This window comes from Populus euphratica, unplaced genomic scaffold, assembly GCF_000495115.2.
Source record: "Populus euphratica unplaced genomic scaffold, PopEup_1.0 scaffold3.1, whole genome shotgun sequence".
NCBI lineage: Eukaryota > Viridiplantae > Streptophyta > Magnoliopsida > Malpighiales > Salicaceae > Populus > Populus euphratica.
Window position 1 is genome coordinate 4593310 of NW_011499847.1, and position 22124 is coordinate 4615433.

At 34.7% G+C, this 22124-nt stretch overlaps 3 protein-coding genes across 3 annotated transcripts; 2 read left to right on the forward strand and 1 right to left on the reverse strand.

Moving 5' to 3' along the window:
- The first annotated feature begins 1724 nt into the window (after positions 1 to 1724).
- On the forward strand, positions 1725 to 6005 carry CLPR1 (CLP protease proteolytic subunit 1). The gene is made up of 9 exons (XM_011003579.1): positions 1725 to 2090; positions 3344 to 3459; positions 3632 to 3835; positions 3958 to 4062; positions 4231 to 4293; positions 4571 to 4682; positions 5262 to 5323; positions 5388 to 5570; positions 5649 to 6005. The coding sequence occupies exons 1-9, from the start codon at positions 1844 to 1846 to the stop codon at positions 5730 to 5732; spliced, it is 1176 nt and encodes a 391-aa protein (XP_011001881.1). The 5' UTR covers positions 1725 to 1843; the 3' UTR covers positions 5733 to 6005.
- Positions 6006 to 8584: 2579 nt separating this feature from the next.
- On the reverse strand, positions 8585 to 13192 carry BUB3.2 (Transducin/WD40 repeat-like superfamily protein). Its single transcript, XM_011003590.1, has 9 exons — positions 12923 to 13192; positions 12717 to 12847; positions 12490 to 12572; positions 11465 to 11731; positions 10966 to 11041; positions 10098 to 10178; positions 9382 to 9460; positions 9196 to 9296; positions 8585 to 9119 (listed from the first exon to the last, which is right to left on the reverse strand). The coding sequence occupies exons 1-9, from the start codon at positions 13043 to 13045 to the stop codon at positions 9032 to 9034; spliced, it is 1029 nt and encodes a 342-aa protein (XP_011001892.1). The 5' UTR covers positions 13046 to 13192; the 3' UTR covers positions 8585 to 9031.
- A 2255-nt stretch (positions 13193 to 15447) lies between these two features.
- On the forward strand, positions 15448 to 20313 carry LOC105109025 (RING/U-box superfamily protein). Its single transcript, XM_011003603.1, has 9 exons — positions 15448 to 15752; positions 15993 to 16073; positions 16641 to 16761; positions 16863 to 16957; positions 17054 to 17125; positions 18741 to 18956; positions 19043 to 19151; positions 19470 to 19656; positions 19921 to 20313. Exons 1-9 carry the CDS (start codon positions 15729 to 15731, stop codon positions 20003 to 20005), a joined length of 990 nt encoding a protein of 329 aa, XP_011001905.1. The 5' UTR covers positions 15448 to 15728; the 3' UTR covers positions 20006 to 20313.
- Positions 20314 to 22124: the final 1811 nt, after the last annotated feature.

Below are 22124 nucleotides of genomic sequence, written 5' to 3' on the forward strand. Positions count from 1 at the left end.
CCAAAGGGTTTTTTCTGGGTTGATTGTCATGTAATGGTCAAATCACCTCTTCACAGCCACTGTTCCCTGGAGTTTTTTTTTTTTTTAAATAAATCATGAAAATAAAATAATAGAGCAAAACATATGAAAAAATATTTGAAAAATTATAATATTTAAACGAGTCGTAGATACTTAGTCACGCCTTATATGTTATAGATATCAGTATCCATGACTTCCATAACTTGTATTACTTTACAAGTTAATTTTTTTTTTAAATTGTGTTAATTCACCAAGACACTCCTATTTATTGCCAACAAGTTGGAAGGGAGAAATAAGATGATCCATAGAATGATGATGTCAACCGACTGCTGTTTTTTTTTTTAAAAAAATTATTATCATTGGAATATTTTGCTGTTTTATGTTGAATTATTGCCTTAAACGATGGCTAAGACAAGGCCCGACACGGGATTGGAATTTCATGACGTCTGGTTAAGTTGCTTGTAAACTTTGAAGAGCTAGTTTTGAGAGCCAATACAATGGGAGTGGCCTTTAGTTTTAGAGGCTCAGAGGGTACGTACATCGATCATGTTACTCTCGCCTTACTGATGGCTGTGGATCAAAGTAAAAAAGTATGCGAAATATTCCACTCTTCATTAAAGTTTCATCTTAATCTTTACTGCCAGATAGTATCGATGCTGTGTTAAAAATGGAGTTTTGATCTTGCCCAGATCCATATTCTCCCCGTCAACCAAACCTGGAACGGTGGAGGTCAAATATAAGACCGATGAATAAACTATATTTTACATTTTCACACGTGAATTTCGAGCTGAACTTGTCTTCCTTTCTGTTTTTAAACTGTGAATGGGACTCTTCCAAATATTCAAAAGCAGAGAATAGTGAATACTGAATAGTGATCTTGTTGACTGTTGACGAGGGAGCTGCAGATGCAATGCATGCCGTTCAGCTGAGGATGCTCCGGTGGTGGCTGAACCAAGGGGTCAGGGGCAGTTCAACGTACTAAATCCAGCCTAAATTTCTAAATCTGTTAGGCGCAAACCCACTCCACCATTTTTACTTTGGAAATGCTGTAAATTCTGATTTTGGATGTATTTTATTTAAAAAAATATTAAATTGATACTATGTTTGAGTGTTTTTTAACATTTTTACTTGTTGGTGTTAAAAAAAAAAAATTATTTTAATATATTTTTAAATAAAATATACTTTAAAAAAATAATAGCATCACAATACTAAACACAGGTAAATATTAAATTCTTGAACCTTTTTCATCGTAAGAAAGAAGAAACAAAGTGGAGTCTCAAAGGAGGTGAGACAGAAATTTAACGGCGATGATGATCTCCATAGTTTCTATCTAAACGAAGATCTGGCTAGGTAGCGGTCTCCTTTGTTTTTTTAATCGTTTCTAACGACGAGGAGGATAAGGAAGGCCCATGTAAGGACTGAAATTTGAGAAAGTCAAGGACCAACTTACAAGTTACTACAGAATTCTTGGAACCGTCGTCTGCTAGGCTTTGTTCTAAATTGTGGGCCACACTGACCCCTCTTCCAACCCAACGGTGATTTTGTCGGGAGTTGTCTTTCGATACATTGAAAGTGGGCTAGGTAATGGGCCTAGCCTAGTCCAAATTATGGGCTAACAAGTAACTAGTGAAGGCCGTGGTGTTTGAAATAAGAATCGGGAGTGAGGGGCCCAAAGCAGTGCTTTGTTGTTCTTCCTTAGAACCAGATAAAATAAGAAAAAGATCCAAAATTCCCAAACGCACAAAAACCTCAAGCTTCACTACCTCGAAGGCACAGCAAATAGAAATCAAAGAAGAATTACCCCCTGTGTCTGTCTGGGTAATTCATGACTATGGCAACTTCTCTGCTGTCTCCACTCGCAGCTCCAAACCCAGAACTGGTATATCCAGCTACCGGGTTGCAACAGAAGTCTTCCTTCCTCCCAAGCGCCAGCCTCTTTTTTTTAAGCAGTCCGAGAAATCAAAGGGTGCTTCAACAACAAAGATGCTGCTATTACAAGTCCCCCTCTGCGTCTGGGAACCCACTGAATCATATTCCCACTCAGTTTAGAGAAGAAAATCTCAAAGATGGATGTCTGTCTCTCCCTCCCTCTCTAACTCTCTGCTTTGATATTTGAGTTTCTTATTGTTTGCTCTATTGATTGATTTATATATGCGATTAGTCTTATTTTGATTCTTGAATCATCAATAGCTTTTGGGTTTTGGGTTTTGTTGTGTTTTGTGTTGCCTTTTATTTTTTTATATGACAATTGAGACACTGGCTCTGCTCTTCAACCTTGGTTTAGATAGTGTTGAATGGAAGAAAGTAAACCCTAGTTTTTTTTTTTGTTATAACAACACAGTATACTGGCATGGTACTCATATTATGGCAGGCTTCTAGTTAGGAGGTTAGCAAGGGTCTGTATTGAATTTGTAGTTAAGAGGGCCTTTTCAGTTAACATTTTGGTGCTACAAAAAGCATTTCGGATCATACTCTTGAAGAGAAGAAGATGGAGTTGAACCGTGAGAATTGTAATTTCAGCAGGCTTGTGGTGGAGGAATTGCAACATTTTGGAAAAAGTTACTTAAATAATACTAATAGCAGTCTCAAAAAGCCCTTGTGTTATCTTTTTATCAATGTAGTGCGCACCTAGAGAATAGTGGTGAAGCACTTGATTGATGTTTTGAGGGGTTTGATCTTCTATTGTTGCTTCCCAAGAGTACGCATGGTTTGAGGGCTTTATTTTCCCTACCTCAGCTCTCTTGTGCTCTTGCTCCCACTGGTTCTCTCTTTTATGAGTCCTTCATATCCTTTGAAGCGACCTAGCGGCCAGTCTGCTACAGGTCACATCAAATCAAGAACCTGCTCTTAAGATAATAGCATAGGTGTTTGTTGTTGTTAGAGGTGGTAATTCAATTGGTTTTTTCCAGTTCAAAGTTTCAACTGTAATCTCCCTTCAGCTATAAGCTTGACAAATCTCAATTGCATTACTATGCAATGAGCTATAGGATAACTTTTCATATTTTCAGAAAGAGATTTGATGTTTTTCAGGTTATGCCATTAATATGTAGACTGGCTTGTTTTGAATGGCATGATGCCAAATTATTCAAGTTGAGACCTTCAAGTTCATGCCATTTAACTACAATCTCCGTGCTTGTTTGGATACTTATCTTTCTTTGGTTTTATGAAATACAAAGTGGACTTTTGTATTACAATTTGAGAACTGCAACGTTTCTAGTTTCTTTTACTTGTGAATTCCCCAGCAGCTCTGAACTTGTGTGTTCTTCCAGATACATGACAATCTTCAAATCCTAACTTCCCTTCCTCTTTATCTCATCCTCTGCAGTGATGGAAAATTATAAAAATGTACCTCAATCTCTTTATGGTCTTACTCCTTCACAAATGGACATGTTCATGTCTGAAGATAATCCCATTCGTCGTCAGTCAGGGAGTGTCACAGAGGTTCTTTCTTCTTACTCCTTGAAATCATTTTCTAGGTTCAAGATGATCTTATAATTATTAATTGCATAACAATAATTTTTCTTATTGCTTGCTGAAAGTTGATTTCATCTAAGAGCCTAAATCTTATAGTGGTTATCCTGAGAGATTGTTATGTCCTTACCTTCTCTGACAGCAAAGCATCTCATCTAGAAAGAACTATCTGGATCATGGAGGGATGTATAGTGTATCAGGCATGATGGATCAAGGTCCTTCAAAATATAGTATGAGCGTAAGCATGTACCGTGGAGGGGGGAGAGGATATGGAAGACCTGAATCTGCTCCTCCGGATTTGCCTTCTTTGCTCTTAGATGCTCGGATATGCTACCTTGGAATGCCAGTGAGCAATTATTGATATATTTCATAACTATCCTCAATATCAACTAGAATTGTTTATCTATCTTACCATTTTCCTTCTGCCTGACTTGTATCTTCTTTACATGTCTTTTCTGTTAACTGCAGATTGTACCAGCTGTCACAGAGCTTCTTGTTGCTCAATTCATGTATTTGGATTATGAAGATCCTTCAAAACCTATCTATCTATATATAAACTCATCTGGGACACAGGTTTGCCCCAGATTCTTTTTTCCCTTTTTCCTTTTCTTTTTCTGGCAACATGTATGTGTCGCTCTAGATGATCCATTGATTGACTTGTGTTCTAATGATGCCTGAAATCACATTCATTTGGTTGAATATGTGCAATTATCTTCTCTAACTTGGTTTCTTACTGTTCAGAATGAGAAGATGGAGACTGTTGGATCTGAAACTGAAGCATATGCCATTGCAGACATCATGTCTGTAAGTATCACAATATAAAATATTATCTCCACAAAGCTCATCATAGGATCTTTTTAGTTCATGCAATGTGTTGGTCCAATATTGTTTGTGTCAGCTCGCAAGATTTTCAATTATTTTGTCACCATATGTTTATGCTAGAGTAACATCTTGTGTTTGTGTTTGTGTCTGTTTGTTGTGTGTGTGCATGTGATCTTTATTTATTTTTTTCTCAATCCTTTCTTTGATTGTTTAATGTGCTTGAAACTTATCCTGTGCATCTCTTTTTATTTGCCTGAAGTACTGCAAATCAACTATCTATACCGTGAATTGTGGCATGGCATATGGTCAAGCAGCAATGCTTCTATCTCTTGGAGCGAAGGGTTATCGCGCTTTACAGCCAAACTCATCCAGTATGATCCAAACTTCTCTTTACAGTTAAAAAGATTATCTTGACTTGTTTTGAAAAATGTAATTCCTATTTCGAACTATGGAAATACTATATTTCTCTCATTTCTGCATGTCTGTTAAGAATTTAAAATTAGAGATCCTAGTTGTACTTGAATGTGGTTTAAAAATAATTTTTGTTCACAATTTTCAAACCATATGGATGACATATTTACTAAGGTGCCATTCTTGAGAAAAAAGATGCACGAGAACAATTGAAGTGATTGATATGGTGAAGTTCTATAACCTAAAATCGTTTGCCAGATGTAGGGAAAGTGGTATAATAGTTATTGGACAGTGTTTATGGGTCAGAGGAACTTGGAGCTTAACCTGATGATCTTACCCCAATCCTAGCTGTTTCGAACCTTTAGAAAAGGCTGTACCTATTTGCTTTCCTGATCTATTTGATGACCTTGGCATTAGTGACTAGTGCATGCAGCCTGTTGGCTGCTCATTCAGACTATAAGGCCATTGATCTGCACCTGTTTCAAGTAAATATAGAGGTTTTGAGCATGAGCTTCTAATAATTTGATTCTGAATTGCAGCAAAATTATATTTGCCTAAAGTCAACAGATCAAGTGGAGCTGCAGTAGATATGTGGATCAAGGTACTCCCTCCTCCTACCCCACCCCCTTTACTTCCTTTTACCCCTTTTAACAATTTTTTTTCAGGCCAAGGAATTGGATGCGAATACTGAGTATTATATTGAGCTTTTAGCAAAAGGAACTGGGAAACCGAAGGAAGAACTTGTTAAAGACATCCAGCGACCAAAATATCTCAAAGCTCAAGAAGCCATAGATTATGGGATCGCAGACAAGATACTTAGCTCAAATGATGATGCATTTGAGAAACGGGTAATTTTTTCATTGCATTTGGCTTTTCTTGTGTTTGATTTTATGTGCATTCAGTGACAATATGCCTTCAATTTCCAGGATTATGATGCATTGCTTGCTCAAACAAAAGCCATGAAGGCACAAGCTGCTGGTCCAAGAGTAGCTCCATCAGGATCTAGGTGATGACAAAATACAGTGTAGCCTATCATACAGAGGAAACTATCAAGGTAGGACACTCTTTTGTTGATGGCAACGCTTGTCACTGTGGCCAGATTGCTCTGGATCCGTATGCTTATCTAAAAAATGTTGTATACAAAGCGTATCTTGGTCAAGGGCTGTGTTAAAGTTTCCTGTAACAATAGGCCACTGGTTCATAATAGTAATGTAACGCAAACAAATCCGTATTTGGGTTTTGATCGTCTTTGAACAGTAGATTTTTTTCCCCTTCTTCGTCAAGAGATGAGTATTCTGTGCAGGGCACCACAAACTTACCAAGGACTCGTCTGTAATTTAGAAGCACGGCTGGTACTGAACTGCTAATTCCAAATCAACTAGTTTGACAGGAAACTGTTTATCAGACCCTGCTTAAGGCGCGCTTTACTGGTTGGCTAGTACAACTTGTGAGTTGGCGGGTTTGATCGGGTTTACCCCAAAACTATGTACAATATTATTTTGGGTGTTTTTTTAAAGAAACAACATTGTTTGCAAAAAAAAAGTTAAGAATGTATTGTTTTGGATAAAAACTGAAAAAAATTCTTAGAGTTGATCTTGACAAAGTTTCACCTAGGTTATGGGTTGACTTGAATTATTATTGGGTTCACTGCTTACCTGGTTTGGAAGCAAACCTGAGCCAGGTTACTGGATAACTATGGTTTAGAAATATTACTTGATGCAGGTTTGAAAGAGTTTGTGTGTGTGTATTTGATAGCTAAGAATATTTGGTCAAGTTTATGTATATTTTAATTAGTTTTTCATGATTTTAAAATTAATGATTATATAAATTTTTAATAATTTTGATATTTATGATTTTAAATTAATAATTTTTTAAAAATAAATTTAAAACTTAACTAATTAAATCATATCTTTACTAATTAATCTCGTATGTGCATGTGGTATGTGGAGAGGTGGAGCTTTATTATGATGGCTGTTGATTGAGAAGTAAAGGCTCGGGGTAATTTTCTCTATAAAATAAAATAAAAGAGGCATTCCAATCCAAGGATATTTTGTGATATTTCAATGTCTTCGTCCAAGTTTCAAGAATGAAGAAGGAGCACTTTCATCATGCATGACGAATTCTTTATAACAAAGTCTTTAGACGAGAGGACAGCATAGAAAGAGACAAATGGCGACCGTGGTAACTTAACTTTTTTTCTATTTATTACATGCGAGTCTTCCTTAAAACTTCGTAATAAAAAATCGTTTCATTATTAATAATAATAAAAAAGGGAGGCTCTCAGCATTTATGGAATTATTATTATTTTTAAGGAGCACGAGAGAAACAAGAAGAAATTAACTGCCACCGGGCTGACTAGAAGAGGGCTTCAAAGTAACCAGTTCATAAAAGAGAGGACGCAGAATCAAATATCTATCAGCTCACAGTCATGGCAGGCATAAATGTTTGATATTGAAGTGAAGATTTGAAAATATATTTAAATAGCATTTTTTATTTTTTAAAAAATTTATTTTTAACAGTAATAAATAAAAATTATTTTTTAAAAAAATATATACATTAATTTTAAATTAAAAAAAAACTTAAAACTTTTTAAAACACGCCGGCCGCGTCCCCGAAATAGATACCAAATCCACGATAGGATGCAAAAGCCTCTCAAAATACAAATCGCTCCTGTTAATTAGCATTTCGCAGTATGTGTGTCTGCAGCTTTTCCTTTCGAAATTTGAATAATTCTATTACTAAAAATTTCATCAAAAAATATATTTCAATCAGGTGGCATTCACTCTGCTGAATTTTTTGTTTTATTTGACCTTTTTTTTGTTAGGATCTATAGACTTATTGGACGATATATGAACTAAGAGCACACGAATTTAAAAAAAAAACGAGAATTATCTTTCTCAATTCAATTCAATGCCTAGATGGTCGGGCTTTTTTGTGATATTTCTTAGAGCATTTGAATTAGAATAATATACTTTTAATTTAGGATATTTTACAGATAATGTTTTTTTTTTTGGTAAGTAATTTTACGGATAATGTTTCCGTAGCTTACAGTTTAAAATTTTGCGGAGATAAACTCCGCAAAATGTTAAAGTTTGAACACACAACCATTGATGGACAAAACATTTTAACCTATTCTTTTTTGAAAAGAAATTTCAATACTTTATCTTTTAAATAAATAAAAATTTTACTAGGTTCTTGTTTGCAATAGCTGAACCATCATTTAGCTAATTTTTAATATTTCTTTTGCTTCAAATTACTTTTTTTTAATGTTTCTTGATATTTTCAATGTACTAATGATAAAAATAATTTTTTAAAAATAAATAAATAAATAATATTTTAATATATTTTTCATAAAAAAAAATCATTTTAAAAAATAAACTCTATCCTATACCAAATACCCGCTAAAAATTCTATTAAAGTAACTCCCAAGCAGTCAAACCAGACCAAACCCCTATACAGTAAATAGAAATCAGAAATGTCGACAATATCACGAAGAATAAAGAGATACCGTCTATATCCAAATGAAAATTGATTATAAGCCGTTTAAAGCTGAGTTGGCGCATGCTGCATGGCGGACTCGGTTAGCCCATCCCTCAGAGTGATAACTGATAATTCAATTTCCAACAAGAAACATTCTTGTGGTTCGTGTATGATTTGCTCAGGAATCAAAAACGAAAGTAGCATAGAATTCTCATGCATTTCCTAATAAAATTATAATTAAATCATCAAATATAGAATTTAGATGCAGCGGACTGTATTAACACATTCATTTATTGGATGAAGGATGAGCTGATTACTAGGGATCTCTATTTAAATGACAATACACATCGCCAAATCAGTGGCAAAAATACAAGGCCATATGAACATTAGACAAGCAAAAACCCATTTAAATTTTATCCAGTTCTCTTTACAGATTGTTCCCCTGGTCAATCGAGCCTCCATTTAAAGTTTTTGTGCCGGTGATCCTACCAGATTGTCACTGATTTCATTTAAACAGAGCTTTCTAGACCTTGCAAAAAAAAATAAAAAATACTCATCCTAAACTCGTCTTAGCTGCAAGTCCTGCATAATGATAACAAAGAGTTGCTCGGTCACATCCAGTTGTGTATCTAGGAGACTAGATATACGAATACTTACAGAATCCAAAGTTCTTCGCACAAACCTATATGATCACTTAAAATAATATGAAACAACAGGGACAATCCAACTTGATTCAAGGATTAGTTCACATCAAGTTTGGAGAGCTTCATAGCAAAGAATAAAGCCTGGAAAACCATGAGACACTGCATATCCAAGATACCAGGCTAAGTTATGCTGGGGGGTTGGGGTATGGTTTTGGTTTTGGCTTGACTTCTATTTCATTCACACTTCGTACAAAGATAGCATCTGGCTCATGGCTGCAAAATGAACATGCAACAATCAGAGCAAACAACATGGAAGAGAGACGGAGAGTGAGATTAGAACAACTCTTACGGTTTATCTCCCTCTTCATAAGTGTAACTTGATGCCACAGCCAATAGACTGCCATCTCTGCTAAATGAAAGTGCTGCAATACTTGATGGATACTTTGAGTACTGAAAAGGGTAAAATTACACCAAGAACAAGATATAAGCTTTCCTATGGTAAATTAATGTTTTCAGATGTCCAGTGATCATGTACCTGATACAGTCTCTTTTTGTTGTTCCCATCCCATATGTTGATGAAGCCATCACAACCTCCAGTTGCAAATGTACCATAGCTGCAAGTTGAGTCTGGAAGTAAGATAAAGCGACCCAAAAAATAGTGGTAGTATCACCACATGCCAAACAAGATATCAACTTCAGCCATTTGTAAGTTCAGAAATGGAGAAAGGAATCAGGCTAAAATCTTGATCAAGACACAACTACTTCGATGCTTCAATGAAATTAAGTTATGCAAAAATAATAGTTATGGACTCCTGGATCTGACAAATGGAAAGAATGCTCCTCCATGAAGAAAAAATTCATCTAATTACTCCATGAGAACTTGTCAGCTTGGAAAAAGTGGTGAATGTCTCCTAATCATTAACAAGAACTTCAAAATTCATAAAAGTTGGGGTTTGATGTTCATGTCTTATGCATCACATTGTTGTTCCAGTCCATTTATTCACACAATTTTCATTTAGAGTAACCATTTGCCAAGTCAAGACTCAAGACCAGCCCAGCCACTAAACAGCAGACGAGTCATTTGCCTTGAGCTAGATACAATTGCATTATGAGGACAGGGACTATACAATAGAGAAAGCATTACACGATGAAGATCAACATTTTGGTGAAAATATAGAATCTGTCCATCCATCTTATTTTGACGATCAAAATTTCATAAATCCAATGTATAGAGAGCATTCAGAAACTCACACAGGATGGAAAGCAATAGCATTTACGGGATAGACAATGTCTCTTCCAGCCTCTGACTTTCGATGACACTTGAATGCATATCTGCAAAAAGTTTCAACTTTATCAAAACCATTGAGTGCAACACGAAGGATATTATCTCTTGATAATACACGAGGCTGCTTTCATTTTTACATAGTTATACCCTAAGGGCATCCAATTAAATAAACGAAGGAGGATTTATCTCCCAAAGATACATGTGCTGCTTTCATTTTTATACAGTTACACTAAGAGAAATTTCATGACTAGATAACTTATACAAATGAGACATGCATATCATCGCCAGATTATGGAGAGACCACATAAATAATGATAACAAGAAAACCACAATTTTTTAAAGAATTGAGAGTACACCCCACATGAAAGTACAAAAAGTTCATACCACAGAAGGAGAAATTTTTGCTCTGTCTACCAACTCGCCCATAAACTAGGTCAATAGTGGCATGACACATGGATTAATTATTACATATCCAATGTAGGTCCCATTCACTCTTTATACAAGTGTCATAGTGCTATTGACCTAATCCAGGATGAGCTGACAGACTAATTCATCCTCAAGATTTCTCCCACAGAGGAAGAGCTATAGAGGATAACAAAAAGTTCAACTTTATTGTATCACACGGATTTGTTTGAAAACACCCATCAGTTCCTGAAATTAGCATGCAAGAGGAGCAAAGTATAAACATTTATCATGCAGCATTAGAAGTGTTCCACCCAGTTATTTCCTTGGTCATCTAACCAAAAGACTTGAAAGTCGTATAAATGTAAAAGATGATGACAGAGAAGAACAATTTGCACTATGCTGGATGGTGCAGAGGAAAATGAACCATACTTTTTTGCCTGACTGGCCTCTGACAAATCAAAAAACTCCATTGCTACTCGCCCTTCAACAGAACTGAGTGCATATCCTGCATCATGTAATTCAAGTGAATAAGAGTCATCCATGAGAGAACTTAAACCAATAATACCAAATTCATGACATAGATGTAAATCACCAATGCATATACCAGACACTTTTCCTGCCAATAATATATCACATTGAACTATTTGAAGCCAAGAGGATGCTATCCATGGAAGAGCAGAACATAGAGCTAAGCTATATGAGTATTAGAAGATTCCTTAATCACTTTTCTGTTTAAGTGAATTTCTTGAGATTTAAAGCAAAACACAAGAAAATAGAAATAACCTAATTACACATAAATTTAAGAAAGCCATTGCACAAACAAATATAAATGCATTGATAGATGGCACAAATGACATGATTTCTCCCATCATAAAATATGGCAACAATGACAGCGAAAACATTGTCAGTTCAGTGTAATGATCAATACCTGTGCCATTGGGGTAGCAACGCACACAACGAGTTTGATATTTCAAAGATGATTCTCTCCTTTGCTCGGGTTGAGACATATTTCGCAGATCATAGACATTGACGTGTCTTCCTGCAGTAGCTACTACTAAACGATTTCCAACAAGAGATAGAGAGTAAACACGCTCAGGTTGCAGATATGTGCCGATGAGGGTGCGCTCTTGCCCACTAGCTCCTCTAGGATCCCAACACTTGAGTGTTTTGTCCCAGCTACCAGTGATTACTTGCCCTGTAGTCAAAGAAAGATGGCTAAGCAATTAAAGAGAGGAATGCGAAATAATTTTTTAAATAAGGAGAAGGTTGTCCCATTATATTCCACGTAATACTCTTTAGAGCCTCATTACAAGTAAATACAGAGAACACAAGCACAAGAGCAGCATGATATCTATTCAGAGCAACTAACATGACAGAAACGTTGAAAAATAGAAGTTCGATGAGCACATGAGACCAGTAACCACAAGCCATTTTCTGCTCCTCTTTCTTGTAGTCCTGCCTGTTTGTTCATCTTTAGAGCTTAAAATATTTTCTAAGCTTCGACTATGTGTTAATTAGTCATTCTCCACCATCCCAATCTATTTTTCTTTGGATTGGTTGGTTTAGGCATTTTCAAATGTTACTCTGTTTACTGCTTCAGGTCTCAATTGCATGATTGCAACCCTAGGGCTTGTTACTAAATATACCATTGTTGTTGCTGACAAAAATATCCTGGTCAAAAGCAATAACGAAATAAGCCACACATTTAGTTCATGCAGATAGACAACATTAAAGCATAACAAATCAAGTTGGACATACATGCAAGTGTTCACAAGATCAAACACTATGAAGCTGAATCTAGAGGCAGATTTTTATCTGACAAGCTCTAGTTATACGCACCAGAACTACTTCACTTTCAAGATTACAAAGCAAACAAAACTAGCATGACCTCCACGGCAATAAAAAAGTACAATATATAAGCAATCAAATGAATCATAATTTAAACACACCTACCTGCAGCATAAGAGTACTCAACACAACGAACATGCGCATCATGCCTTCCCAAAATATCCTCCTTTTCGTAGTTAAAAACCAACCTAAATCATTAAAATTCAAAAATCTTGACCAGTATAAAAAAGAAAATCCCCACACACATTCTTCATATAATAAACTACTCCTCAAAGTCAACACCTAAATCCACACGTTTCGCAATTTAGTGCAATATCCACTTCAACACTAACCGTCGCACGGTGTTGTCGGCGCTGGCACTGAAACCGGAAGAATCGTCGTGGAAGCAGCAATCAAGCACGGCACCACCGTGCATAAACTCTCCTCGCAAAACATTAGTACCCGCATCGTATAATCTCACAGTCTACAATAACAAAATTAAAAATTGAGTTACAGTAAAATGTTAAGATTTGGAGTGATTTGATTGGTGAGGGTGTACCTTGTCCCATGAGGAGACGAGCAGGTGGTCGCTGTGATTGGAGAATCGGAGGTTCGAGATCCCGTCGGTTGGGGGATTCGAGAGTTCACGGCCGGAGAATGGTGGCGGGATGACAGCTGTCATCACGTGATTTTACGGACGGAGATTCAAAAAAGCGCGAGGAAGCGGGTGTTTTGATTGTTAGGGTTTTGAGGGAGGGAGGGAGGGGGAAGAAGGAGATTTGAAAGTGCGAGCAGGGGCAGCCTAAGTATCACTGATTTTTGTTTCAGAAAAAATAATAATAATAGGAGAGGGGAATTTGAATTTTTAAATTCGAAATGAGATGGCGGCAGCCTAAGTATTACTGATGGGCAGGGTGATGCTCACCGCTGTGTTTCCTCTTGCATTCTCTCTTTCTTTTTTTTAGCTCATTTCTCATGGTTAATAGATTAATCCAAACCTTTATTTTTCCTTCAAAGTTCGATCTATAAATCAACCGAGTTGAAGCTTAGCTAATAGTGTTTGAAACACGATGTTAATTATATTTTTTTAAAATTTAAAATTTTTTATTTAAAATAACTTTTTTATATTTTTAAATTATTTTGATACGTTAATATTAAAAATATTTTTTTAAAAATAAAACTTTTTATTTTAATACATTTCTAAATAAAAAATATTTTAAATTACTACTATTGTCACAATCTCAATCACATAGTTAGTGTTGCATTTTGTTGGGTAAAAAAATTATTAAAAAACTCAAATTTTTATGTTTTTAATTGTTTTAATGTGGTGATATTAAAATAATTTTTTAAAAATAAAAAAATATTATTTTGATATATTTATAAATAAAAAATACTTAAAAAAATAATCATTATCATATTTTTAAACACCTTGTTGAATTATTTTTTAAAAAATTATTTAAGTTGTTTTTAGATTTTTTTCGTGCTATTATTAAAAATAATTTTTTTAAAATAATGATTTTTTTAATATATTTCTACGTGAAATAAACCTTAAATATCAATTACTGCGATTTTTTTAATATATTTCTATGTGAAATAAACCTTAAATATCAATTACTGCCACATTAACATACACTAACTTAACTTATTTATGCTAACAAGTCTGCTAATAAACCCTTTTAAAACCTTGCCAATAAGCTGATATAAAAGATTATAAGCTGATTTAAATATTAGACTTGGTGAAAATAAAAATAACCTTGATAAGATATTTTCATTTTTTTTATGTTAGTTTTTATGATAGTCATTTACAGGAAGGAAATAAATTAATAAATAAACTACCAGGATGAATTTTAAAATGAGAAAACTAGGAAAGATCATGGATAAAATATAATAGTTTTTAAAGATTACAATGCTTAATAATCACGAAAAGCTAAGATATTCAAGATTCAAATTAAAAACACTCGACACTTTGAGTGTGACTTGGCTCCCAGAATATATTATGGTTTCCATCCCTCATCACTCATATCATCTTCTATCACAAATTCAAAAAATAAATTAAAATAAAATGTAGGAGCACTAAAAATAAATAAATAAATTTAAAACAAAATAATTAGAGCTCGTAATTAAGAACTCGTAACCATGCTTTCAACATCCTCTGCGAGCCAGAATTCTCTCCAAGTGACAAGGCCGCTTCACTGGCACGTTGAGGAAGGCTTGAAATTAAGCCATACAGTGTCTCATATAATGTTGACATCAAAACAAGGCAGAGGCAACACAAGGACAGTTCACATTCGATGTGCTATTACCCTATTTCCTAGTTGCACGAGTATATGGCTTTTCTTATCTTTTCTCATGTTTTTTTTTTTCAAAATTTCACTCCACTGAAAAAAATTAGTAAGAGCCTCCTGATTTTACCCAAAAAAAAAATTAATTTTATATTTTAAACTCGTGAAGATTTTTCTCAAAGTTTATTTTAGAAAAATATTAAGATAATATTTTTTAATTTTTTAAATTTTTTTAATAACATTAATATATTAAAATAGTTTAAAAATATTAAAAAATAATTTTTTAAAATAAAATTTTAAAAAACATAATCAGACGAGGCTCCCAAATAATCTTTTTAATCAAGCTAATTTACTGTACCTTTAGAACTATGGTAGTAATAATGATTTAAAATATTTTTTATTTAGAAATACATTAATTTTTTTAAATTATTTTTAATATTAACACTTAAAAAAATTTAAAACTATAATTTTTTAAATAAAAAAGTAAAAATTTGATTTGAACATACTAGTATCAGTTCCTACAAGTAACTATTTGGAAACGCAGCCAACTCATGTTTTAAAAAAAATTTAAATTTTTTTTATAAAAAATTAATTTTTTTTATATTTTACATTGTTGGAATGAAATAATTTTAAAAATAAAAAATATTATTTTAATATATTTCAATAAAAAAATTACTTTTTAAATAAAGGGAAATTAAGGGGGCGGAAGAGTACGAGCCCAATGAGCCCATTAATCAATTTTCATGGAGTCAGATAGAAATATCTAGACCCAATCTCTTAGATCAAGGCCATTCTAACCATCTTTAAAAATAAAAAGAAAAATATTGAAGAGAGAAATGTGAAAGCAGAAACGGATCTCCATGGCCAAAATCACGAATCCATAGGGACTTTCTCTCTTCGTTCTCGACATACTTACCAACTAAATTCAATTAACTGAAAAGAGTAAAAAAACGAAGCAGAAAAATAGTCTTCATAATTAAGCGTCAGATTTTTATTTATCAATTAGATCTCCCTCTAGCCATTTAGCAAATTCTTTTTATAAAATTGGAGCTCCCTCCCTAGATTCTCCTCCAGCTCTCTGCAATGGTGGTCTGCAAATGCCGTAAGGTAGGCACTCACCCCTCTCTTATTCGATTGGCGTTGAGTTGATTGTGATTGATCGATCGAAATTTTTATTTAGATCTGGTTATTTCTTAATTTGACATCAAACGCTTACTCTTGGAATCTAATTTCGATCCAGGGTAAATGATTTTGCGCTTCTTCATTTCTTTTTTCCTCGACGCAATCTTCAATGCATTTTTCATTCTTTGAATTGGAGATTGATTTTTTTATTTTTTTGGGTTTCAGGCTACAAAGTTATATTGTTTCGTGCACAAGGTTCCCGTTTGCGGGGATTGTATCTGCTTCCCAGAGCATCAAATTTGTGTGGTATTTACGTCCAACTTTATAACTAGTCTTTGATTGCTGCATCGTGGTTTGCACTGTGATTCTCATTCATTTATATTGTACTATCCATGTTTGACATATTAAGGGCACAGAATGAAGGAGAAAAAAGGTTGTGAAATAGGACAAGTAGTTAGAATTCAGCAGATATTAATTACTGAAGAGTCGATGCGATTAGGGCAGAAGTAGGAACATGTTGATGGCACCAAAGTGACTGCCTACACGGTGTCCATTCCTTAAGCTTGAAATTCTGGATGAGATGACAAATCATTTATCCAAAAAGAACAGAAAAAAAAGAGCGATAAATATCAATGTGCCCTTTGAAACTTTTGGCATCGATATCTTGTTTGAAAACTGCCTGAGGTTACATTTTATTAGAATTAGACTTGTTTGTTTGGTTAAAATTCTTCAACATATAATGAAACTAACATTTTTTAGGACTGTGGACATGTGCCTGTATGTATTTGCATAAATAATGTGAAAATGTTTCTGTAAAGTTCATTTTGTAGGGCTTACTGGCTCACTCTATACAAATGTTTACATTGTTTCTAGGTTCGTACATACTCTGAATGGGTAATAGATGGAGAGTATGATTGGCCTCCAAAATGTTGCTTATGCCAAGCTGTGCTTCATGAGGGGGATGGTCCTCAAACCACTCGACTGGGTTGCTTGCGTATGAGTCATTGCTGATATAGTTACATGCTTTTAGTTGCAAAATTTTCTTAAACACACAAGATAATATTTTATTTTCCCTTTATTTTGGGGTTATTGTAGATGCTATACACACAAATTGTCTGGTTTCACATATCAAAAGCTTCCCTCTGCATACTGCACCAGCTGGATATGTGTGTCCATCATGTTCAACACCAGTAAGACAACCCTGAAAGTCATCTCCAGCATTTGTTTACTTTAGTAGTGTTTTCTGTAACCCTGATTTATTTCCATATGGTGCTATGTTGGTGCAGATATGGCCTCCTAAAAGTGTGAAAGACTCCGGATCTCGTCTTCATTCAAAGCTGAAAGAAGCTATAATGCAGGTAATGTTTAAGCTTGGATTTTGGATTACTGTATTCTATCATTAGTGCTTGAATAGTTGCAATATATCAGGGTATTTGTGTTTCTTGATGCTGCACTGCTGCTTTACTTCATTAATTATCATATCATCTAAGTACATAACTTCCATTGTGAATGTAACTTTAGTACACTGTAGGTTTGTATCGAATATTTGTTATCTATATCTTATATGACTAAATCCTTAGTTTAGCTACTTTTGGTTGTTATTTTTTTTTCAACTGGTTATCTTTAATTATCCTCCTCTTTCCTAGCTTCATTCTGCCAACTTATGATAGGGTAAAATGAAAAATATGTATCATATGGTCTGGATCATTTGCACTTGACAAAGGCTTAAATTTTGATGGTTCAGTGCCATGTAATTTGTGTCATTATCATTAAGCTTATTCTGTTAGTTTAGTAACATCATGGAAAAAAATTAGGAGGCAAAGAATTTTATGGTACACCTTTAGCCTCATTATTACTAAACTAATGATGTTAAGGCCAATGTTAATGGAACAAATCACATGACACTTAAGTGCCAAAATTTAAAACAGTCGCTGAATTGCAATTAGCCCAAGCCCTGAGGTGTATTTTTTGCATGTTACCTAAGATGCATGTGCTATGTGTTGATTTCTTTTCTGTGGAAACTTCATAAATCTGTTCTATATTGAATAGCTTATAATTGTTAGCAATACTAATAATGCAAAGGTAATCAAGTTGCAAGTTTGCTTCCTTGTCTAGTGAGATTTAAGCCAACTCGACTTCTGTTCTCCCTCCCTTTCTCACACACATGAATTTCTCACACCACATGCACAGACAGAGGGCCATGACATATGAGTTGCATGGTCATGGAAGGCGGATTATCCTCCTGGTATGCCAACTGTTTGGATTGGATGATTTTAGGCCATGTGAGATTGCTGGTGGAGTTTAATTTCTCGAGGACGGATAGTTTTTTCATCTCCATCTTCTAATATTTGTAGATTTATTCTTGCAAAATGTTGACCAGTGAATCCTCAAAAATGTGTATACCCTAGCCTTTTTAGTGCCATCTTAGTAGCAATTATACTCATATATTCCCCTGGTGAGAGATCTTTTCAGCTGTGTTGGATTTTGAACCATGGTGTTGCGAATTGCATGAATGAATGATTTAGTTTAATACGAGCTTTGATGTGGTAGACTACAGTTAAAAGTTGCTGATATGATGACTGACAAACAGTTTAATATGGGTGTTGGGTGCTTGATGGCTCATAGACTTTGCAATTAGACAGAATCCCAATGCGAAAGATCTTTGCCGTGTCTTTTATTTGAGCCATGGTTTTCTGTGTTGTATGAATGAAGATTTTAATTTAACAGATATGGTAGAAATTTCCTTTTTTCCTCCTGTATTTTTGTGCTTATCTTTATCATGATAGTTATTATTTGGTTAAAAAAGGGAAGGCTTCACCTTTTGCATTTTAATGGGGAAATTTTTTTGCATCCATTTTCTTTTAAATTGTACCTAGCTGAAGAATACTTGAAACAGGGGCTGAAGTTATGGTCTTCTTTCTTGTGTTGTTGAGTCAAGTAGGGTTTTAATAACTTATCTTTGCAAAAATGCAGACGGGTTTGGAAAAGAACTTGTTTGGAAACCATCCAATTTCATTGCCGGCACCACCTCCTGCATTCACCTCAGATCCTTTGGTTGCCATTTCTTCATCACCCTCAGTGAGAAGTGAAACTGGAACAGGGCCTTCTAAAATTTCTGTGTCGGATATTAAGGAGATTGAGAGCCCCGGTTCTGTGGCGAATTACATGAAAAACTCAAGTACTGGCATTGTAAGCGTTTTTTCTTCCTTTTTTTCCCACTCAAAACAATTTGTTTGCTGACTTCAATTTCTTGTATGTTTCGTAATGCAAACCAGCCTGTTGCTACAACACGAAAGGTTGGCGTACAAGTTGAGCGGCAAAATTCTGAACTTTCATACTTTGCAGATGATGAAGATGGGAACCATAAAAAGTACAGTCGAAGGGGTGAGTATAAATTTGCCTATATGTGAAGTTTAGTTCAAATCATATGATGAAGGTTGCTGGACTTTTTACAAGACCATTTTCTGCGAGCCTGCTTTCACCTTCTATAATCTTATCCTGCTCACTACACTAATCATTCCAAATAGTTTGTTTATTTTTGTGAGCAGTTGATCAGAAGTTTTGAAAACAGAAACACAGCATCTTTAGCGAATCAGAACACTTTGATATGCTGATACTGATTCTTTTGAAATCATTTTTCTTAGGTTTTGTAATTTTCTTTGGTTTTATATACCATCTCAATTTCAACTATTTTCATTGCAGGTCCATTTCATCACAAGTTCCTCAGAGCTTTGCTTCCTTTCTGGTCTAGTGCATTACCAACTTTACCAGTTACTGCACCTCCACGTAAAGATGCACTAAATGCAGATGATGCTTCAGAAGGTCGTACAAGGAATCAAAAACATTCAAGGATGGATCCAAGAAAAATCCTCCTCGTGATAGCAATCATGTAATTTTAGGCCCTCCTTTTTTGGACCAGTGTATTATATTTCGCTGATAGGGTGACAAAATTTGTTGATTTGGTAAAGGCTTCCGAATTTGAAGGGTGTGGTTTTTGTCCTATATATAAGCAGTTATCTGTGAATTGATTTACTGCTAACCAGAACATTGAGCCAAAATTCCAGAACATGACACAAAAGACTATTTTCTACAGTGCAAGCACGCATTACGATTGCTGTCTTCACTAATGCAAGTGCGTTGTGATCTTTTGCAGGGCTTGTATGGCAACTATGGGCATACTGTATTACAGAATTGCACAACGGGGTTTTGGAGAGGAGCAGCCAGGTGAGGAGCAGTAGTGATGTCAGATTATGATGGAATAGGATAATGATACACTGTACCCTCAGCATGCCGGCTGGTTAGTGGTGCTTTTGCCGCTTCCCATTTTGTATGGCTGCACTGATGCTCGCACCTGTTACTTGTGTTTGAGTGAAATGTAAAAAAGATCTTTCTCTGGGTTATTCATAGTCGAGTTGGAGAATCAGGTTAAAGGATAGATGTTTTCGTTTAAATTGGCCTGTTAATTGTAATTCTCTACTGTTTAGTTAATAAGACTTGAAGAAATACCAGTTGAAAGGTCCATGAGCTAGGCCTTCTTCCCCTTTTACCTTTTCTTTTACCTGTTTAGTCCTTTTCTGGTCTTCTCGCAGTTTTGGTTGGATTTGTGAAGGAGCTCAGCTATTGACTCCATGGACAAGGAAAAGTGTCACTCATGTATGTTCTGCAGTCTACAATACAAAAGCTTTCGAGTTAAGACATGGTCACTAAATTATGTCAACTGGTTGTTCTAGTAAGTTGCTTTAGTGCTCTTCAAAACTGTTCCCTGTTATTAGCATCAACAAAAACCGGAATAGACCCTCCCTGAAATTCTTCCTGAGACCCTATTGGGTTGGTAAAATTGAAGTTATCTTTTTTTCCACCTGTAGTGCGTGACTTATATCGTCTTGGAAATTCCCTTGCTTCCCCCTCGAAGGTGGTGCGTTCTCTGATTTAGTGGTAGAGATGGAAGCACCAAGATTACACACAGGTGCTCCTCTGCATTGAAGTTCATTAGCGGCCCATGCATTTTGACATCAGCTTTTGTTTACTGGCAAGGACCATCAGCCCATCCCATACCCTCATTATGTAGGCCATCACTGCCCGTGCCCTCTTCTCATTACATAGCATTGTTACTCTCTCTCTCTCTCTCTCTAGAATTTCAGAAGTATAATTTACAAACAATCCAACATTAGAAGACCTTTTGATTAGAAGCAAACTACATATCACAAAATTGGGCTTAAGCAAATATTGAAGGATTTTATAGCACGGGCCAAGTTCCCCAATCCATTGACCTTACAAAAAGAAAGCACTGGAAAACAAGTGTACAAATCAAGGAACAAGTCCATTACATAAACTCACTTCGTATCTTAAGAATTAGAAAGGAGTATCTTGCAGTTTGTAGTTTGTCCATGGGCTAGCTAATTAAACTTTAAATAGTGTCTTTGCTAATGTCAAAACAATGAAATGTATAAGGGTAACTTGAAAAACCAATTACAAGAAAATAAAAAAAATTAATTGAAAAAACCAACTGAGAAAAAAAATTTAAACTAACCAACTAAAAAAAAAAAAATAATCAATTTGGTTAGGTTTTAAAAATTTAAACCTAAATAAACGGACCTAATTGAACTGATTTAATCATCACTAAACTAAAATTGAAAAAAAAAACATAAATATTAAGTTTTTTTTTTTTAACTATAAAGATTAAATCAAACCCAACAGCCGCTCCTCACCCACAGTATCTCTGTCTGCTGTCTCTTTATAGTCTACAAATATAATTTTTAACCCTAAGCAACGTCAAAAAGGGCAACCACCACCCCTTTTCAAGATTTCTCTCAAATCTCAATCTTTTTGTCTCTTCTCTTTAGAAATATGAAGTTCTAACTCTAAATCAAAGTTAAAACTAAAAGCAGCAACCTTAATCATTTGTCCTTTTCTTTTAAGTTGTAAGTTCTTTGATTTTTGTGTTATATATTTATTAATGTGTATCGACTAATTTCTTTGTTTAATTTCTTCTATGTGTATCGAATAGTTTCTGTCTAATTTCTAGCTTTTGCTTAAAAAAAGGTCTAAAAGGATTAAATTGGTTTTATTCAGTTTTTTTAATTAATTGATCTTGAATTAAAAAAAATCAGTTTAGTTATTTTTTTATTTTTGATGAAAACCAAACAAAAGAAAATCAGTTTAGTTATTTTTGATGAAAACCAAACAAAAGAAAAAAAAATGCTCACCTCTAGAAATTCCTTTCCACATCAGAATATCAAAACACGGAATATCATTTGGATATGCCGATCGAGAAGTAAAGTTTGATACTTGAATATTTTTTACATAGTTAATTTGAAATATTAGTATTATAGTTGTTGTGCGTTTTCAATACATTAA

Coding starts and splice junctions, on each gene's coding strand:
- CLPR1 (XM_011003579.1), top strand. CDS start 1,844: ATGACTATGGCAACTTCTCTGCTGTCTCCACTCGCAGCTCCAAACCCA. Junction 3,836..3,957: donor TATGCTACCTTGGAATGCCA/GTGAGCAATTAT, acceptor TGTTAACTGCAG/ATTGTACCAGCTGTCACAGA. Junction 4,683..5,261: donor TTTACAGCCAAACTCATCCA/GTATGATCCAAA, acceptor TCTGAATTGCAG/CAAAATTATATTTGCCTAAA.
- BUB3.2 (XM_011003590.1), bottom strand. CDS start 13,045: ATGACAGCTGTCATCCCGCCACCATTCTCCGGCCGTGAACTCTCGAAT. Junction 10,179..10,965: donor GAGGCCAGTCAGGCAAAAAA/GTATGGTTCATT, acceptor AACTTTTTGCAG/ATATGCATTCAAGTGTCATC. Junction 9,461..10,097: donor GCTATTGCTTTCCATCCTGT/GTGAGTTTCTGA, acceptor CTCAACTTGCAG/CTATGGTACATTTGCAACTG.
- LOC105109025 (XM_011003603.1), top strand. CDS start 15,729: ATGGTGGTCTGCAAATGCCGTAAG. Junction 16,762..16,862: donor CACTCGACTGGGTTGCTTGC/GTATGAGTCATT, acceptor GGGTTATTGTAG/ATGCTATACACACAAATTGT. Junction 19,657..19,920: donor CTCCTCGTGATAGCAATCAT/GTAATTTTAGGC, acceptor GATCTTTTGCAG/GGCTTGTATGGCAACTATGG.